The sequence below is a fragment of the Miscanthus floridulus genome, chromosome 6 (genome assembly GCF_019320115.1).
Source record: "Miscanthus floridulus cultivar M001 chromosome 6, ASM1932011v1, whole genome shotgun sequence".
Classification (NCBI taxonomy): domain Eukaryota; kingdom Viridiplantae; phylum Streptophyta; class Magnoliopsida; order Poales; family Poaceae; genus Miscanthus; species Miscanthus floridulus.
Window position 1 is genome coordinate 98,134,166 of NC_089585.1, and position 5,159 is coordinate 98,139,324.

A 5,159-nucleotide genomic window follows, 5' to 3' on the forward strand; every position below is an offset into this window, starting at 1 on the left:
AACCACTGTACGCCTCCTCCCTCATCCCCTCCCCCCTCCACTCTCTCGCGGTCTCGCCCCAGAGGCGCCTGATCGCACCACCTCCCTCCGGCGACAGTCCGCCGCCCGTCCTCGCCCCGCCCAGCCCCGCCCGCTCGACGAGGCCGCGTCGGGTGGTGAAGAGGTGAGTATTCTACTTGCGATTCGCCCGGGGATTGGATCCGGTCGCCCGCCGCGTAGCGTACAGCCTCCGCTGAGCTGAAACCCTAGGTTTCGATAGAGGGGGTGGGGTGTTGTCTCATCTTCCTGTTCAGCGCGGTGGAACCGTTTTGCTCTGCGGTACGTGGTGCGCGCGCGGGGGTATGTGTGTGTTGCCGCGAAGTTGCGTTTGATCTGTGGAATCTCGTCTGCAGGGTGCTGCTGCGGCGTCCCCCCTCTCGCTATGAGTAGCGCTGTGAAGGACCAGCTGCAGCAGATGTCGACGACGTGCGATTCACTCCTGTTGGAGCTCAACGTAAGTCCTCCTCTCTCTAATTCCACAGTTTTCCCCCGGCCTTTTTGTTGATTCCGCCGTTCGGCGCGCCCGGTCCGCGATGAATTCAGGTATTTTTTCCTGGGTTGTGTCAGGTGATTTGGGATGAGGTCGGTGAGCCCGACATGGCGAGGGACCGGATGCTGCTGGAGCTCGAGCAGGAGTGCCTCGACGTCTACAGGAGGAAGGTCGACCAGGCCAATCGGTGCAGGGCCCAGTTGCGGCAGGCCATTGCGGAGGCAGAGGCCGAGCTCGCTGGCATCTGCTCGGCCATGGGCGAGCCACCGATACATGTTAGACAGGTTAGTTTCTGTGCTTTGAAAGTTTGAAGTACCATATACCATGAAAGAAACAAATAACATTTGAGTACTACCGCTGTACTGCAGAAGGATAGTCTACAGAATTTTCTCTCATGATCTCTTTTACTGCCATTGCAACTTTAGGGCTGTGATAGTGTGATAGCTATTGGCTAGATGTGCAGGTCACTCGTACTCTGCTATATTGAAGGCTTACCAAAAAAAAAAAACTGTAGTGGCTCTACCTTTTTTTGATGAAAAATGTTATAGTACAATAAGAACGTGAATGGTTTAAGGGAGTAGCAGAACGAAATTGTCCCATATTGAAGTCAGGAACTGCATGCATTCTGCTTCGAAAACTGAATATTTCAGTAGTGACTCCATCAATAATTTGTTTTCTTTTTAAATGGCAGTCAAATCAGAAGTTACATGGTTTGAGGGAGGAATTGAATGCGATTGTCCCATACTTGGAGGAGATGAGAAAGAAGAAAGCTGAAAGATGGGAGCAATTTGTTGATGTCATAGAGCAAATTAAGAAGGTTGCATCTGAAATCAGGCCTGCAGATTTTTCACCCTTTAGAATTCCTGTGGATCAGTCTGATCTGTCATTGAGAAAGCTGGAGGAGCTAACAAAAGAGCTACAATCCCTTCAGAAGGAGAAGGTCAGCATCACTTGTTCCGCTTTATTTGTCCAATGAGTATTACTCCCCATGTCTATTATTTTCCTTCACTGCTCATGCAAGTCTATAAATCTCATTGTTTGTGCCTGTTTTTGACAGAGTGATCGGCTGAAACAAGTGATGGAACATCTTAACACTTTGCATTCCTTATGCGAGGTGCTTGGTGTAGACTTCAAACAAACAGTTCATGAGGTGCACCCTAGCCTGGGTGAGACTGATGGATCAAAGAACCTAAGCAATAGTACAATTGAGAGTCTTGCATCAGCCGTAAACAGATTGCGTGAATTGAAAGTCCAGAGGATGCAAAAGGTTAGCATTCTTTATATCACTTCGGAATTTCAATCATTCAGCGCAGTCAACCATAATTTTTTTTATTATTCAGCGCATTCACTAGTGTCAAATTCCGATCGTTCAGCACAGGCCACCCTCAACAATTTTCAATTATTCAGTGCCTTTAACATTGTTAATATGAAATTCTGAATGTCACAGCTTCAAGATTTGGCATCTAGCATGCTTGAACTTTGGAATCTCATGGATACACCACTTGAAGAGCAGCAGATGTTCCAGAATGTAACCTGCAATATTGCTGCTTCAGAACATGAAATAACTGAGCCTAACACCCTCTCTATTGACTTCCTCAGCTATGTGAGTTCATTGTTCTTTAGATATTGCTCATGCCACTGTTGCTATGTTTTTTCTATGTTTGAGCTAGGAATGTTCTGAGATTATATCTTGATCTAAAATGTAGGTGGAATCTGAAGTTTTAAGGCTTGAACAACTTAAAGCGAGCAAGATGAAAGACCTTGTTCTGAAAAAGAAGACAGAACTGGAAGAGCATAGGAGACGTGCTCATTTGATTGGCGAGGAGGGTTATGCAGCCGAATTTAGCGATGAGGCTATTGAGGCAGGTAAGGATCATATCCTGGGTTGTTAACTTGTGTCCATTAAAATGTATTGCAGACCTGAAAAATATGGGAACATGAGAACGATCTTATCCACCTTTGCCTTTTCCTACAGGAGCTGTTGATCCTTCGCTGGTGCTGGAACAAATTGAGGCTCACATTGCCACAGTGAAAGAGGAAGCTTTTAGCCGGAAGGATATCCTCGAGAAGGTTGAAAGATGGCTGAATGCATGTGAGGAGGAAGCTTGGCTGGAAGATTACAACAAAGTAGCAATGCTGATCAACTTTATATGCAAATCTCTGTTCCGTTTTTGTTTACTGGATAGTAATGGTTCCCTGAACATGACATGTATAGGATGACAATCGTTATAATGCCGGGAGAGGGGCCCACTTGACACTCAAAAGGGCTGAGAAAGCTCGCATTTTGGTAAACAAGATCCCAGGTAATATTGCTGTGTTAGATTTCTATTAGAGCTTTCACTGATTATGTTCTGTTCATAGAATGTTTTTCTGTCATAGTTGCAACCAATTTACCATTGCCATGCCTGAAACAGGACTGGTAGATGTTTTGACCACAAAAATTGTAGCTTGGGAGACAGAAAGAGGAAAAGAGTTCACATATGATGGTGTAAGTTTTCTTATTCCCGTACTTTTTTCTTGGATGTTTAATTCCTTGGATTATTTAATATTTTGCTAAAATGTATTTCATGCAATATTTTTCAGGTCCGCCTTCTGTCAATGCTTGAAGAGTACATGATCGTTCGCCAGGAGAAAGAGCTAGAGAAGAAAAGGCAGAGGGTATATTTCCATGCAAAAAATTTCTACATTGCATAAACCTTCAGTTTTAACTGGAGTTAATATGTTGTAATACCTTATTCTGATTTGCAGGATCAGAAGAAGATCCAGGATCAACTCAAAGCTGAGCAGGAAGCACTGTATGGATCAAAACCAAGTCCATCTAAGCCACAAAGCACGAAGAAGGCGCCTAGGCACTCCATGGGTGGTGTGAACGGAAGACTGTCTCTTGGTGGACCCACAACGCAAGCCCCCAAAACAGACATAATGCACTCCAAGACAGCTCGTGCTGCCAAGAAGGCTGAAGATTTGGGCGCTTTATCTCCTAGTAAGCTTCCTTTTCCATTCATCTACTGCAATTTCTTTTCCATTCATCTCCTAGTAAACTTACTTTGACTTGCATACAATTCACTTCTGATCGAACCTAGCACTTTCAGGTAGTAGAGGCTTGGACATTGCTGGTCTTCCCGTGAAGAAGTTGTCTTTCAACGCAAGCTCTCTGCGAGAGGCAGAAACACCACGCAAGCCTTTTGCCCAGATCATGCCAGGAAACAATGTCTCATCGGTGCCTGCGCGGCCCATCTCCAATGACACAGAGGAAGAGAACAAAACCCCCAAGAAATTTGCAGGGCTCAATCCAAAAACGCCGGTGACAGTGACGGCTCCTATGCAGTTGGCGGTGACACCAGCTATGGCTAACAGGGTCATAGCCACTCCTGCAACCCTTTTCCAGGAGAAGGCAGGGTCGCCAGCACTGCCAGGGGACATCGAGTACTCGTTCGAAGAGAGGCGGCTCGCCGTCTACCTGGCCAGGCAAGTGGCTTAACTTGGTCATTCACCTTGGCCTAGGTGCCTAAAACCCAGTTATTACGTAGTTGAAAGCTGAACTTACTGATTTTTCGTCAGAGGCCAATGTTACCTGTTGGTCGATACTCGATAGTAGTCGGCCTCGTTCGTACTTTGCAGTACTATTCTGAATTTCTGATTCATAGCCATATTTGCTGGTAAAAAGGGAGTTTTAGAGTTGAGCCTGTGCGCGTATCCTAAGTTGTATAGCTTCATCTGGTTGCATCGTCGATGACCTGTTATTGTTATTATTGTTTATTACTGTTATCCAACTATCTTGTCGCATGTTATGTTTTTTTATCTCAAATCTTTAGGATAATCTGGTTTGATCGCCAGGAATCGTCATCCTGGAATCTGTCGTAGTGTGTGAGTGTGCTCAAATCTTTGAGAGTTGCAGTGTGTGCGGTGTGCCCGATAGCAATCAGCATCCCAGCACCTTTTTGTAAGGTTAATGCCAGTGGCCAGAGCAGAGCACAGAAGTACAAAATTATAATGTCAGTGTGGTCAAAGTCGGGTTTAAAAAGCTATAAGATAATGGCATTGACCTATGCTTCCGTATAGCTACCCAAGCACGAACGAGCTCGGTGTCAAAACTACTTGCCACAGATTGGCACAGTGGTTGTGATTTGACGGTTGGGCACGCAGCACCTTGTGGAACTACCAAACCATGACACCCACCCATGACCATGTGCTCACTGGATCACTGGCCGTTACCGGGTGCGCTGGCCACCAAGGACTTGCTAGCCTATTGTGTGTCCCCTGATTTGCCCGGCCCAAATATTGAACCGCCGTGTCATAACGCAGTTACGCAACAGATGGGCGATGGCTACATACACCCATTGTCTGTTGACTCCCCAACTCGAACACTAGCAGTGGTGAGTAGTGAGCAGAGATGAAGATGACAGATCAGTGACCAGTCATTAGTGCGCTGTTTCTTTCGGTAATAACCCGACGTCGACGAGCTACTGCATTTCTTGTGCAAGTCGCCTCGGATCAAGGCCTCAAGGCCTCAAGGGGAAGCCAGCCAACAGCCTCAAGTCGGAACTCGGAAGGTGTCCTGCTGACGCCGGTGCCGGGTGGGTCCGGATGCCGGAGCGAACCGCACGCACCGACCGACCGCCGTGCACAC

At 46.7% G+C, this 5,159-nt stretch overlaps 1 protein-coding gene across 1 annotated transcript; it reads left to right on the forward strand.

The window, feature by feature from the left end:
- On the forward strand, positions 1-4,307 carry LOC136458740 (65-kDa microtubule-associated protein 3-like). The gene is made up of 13 exons (XM_066458672.1): positions 1-163; positions 393-493; positions 607-813; positions 1,221-1,469; positions 1,587-1,796; positions 1,977-2,132; positions 2,236-2,395; positions 2,505-2,656; positions 2,745-2,832; positions 2,944-3,017; positions 3,113-3,187; positions 3,278-3,512; positions 3,622-4,307. The coding sequence occupies exons 2-13, from the start codon at positions 422-424 to the stop codon at positions 4,008-4,010; spliced, it is 2,067 nt and encodes a 688-aa protein (XP_066314769.1). The 5' UTR covers positions 1-163; positions 393-421; the 3' UTR covers positions 4,011-4,307.
- The last annotated feature ends 852 nt before the right edge of the window (positions 4,308-5,159 follow it).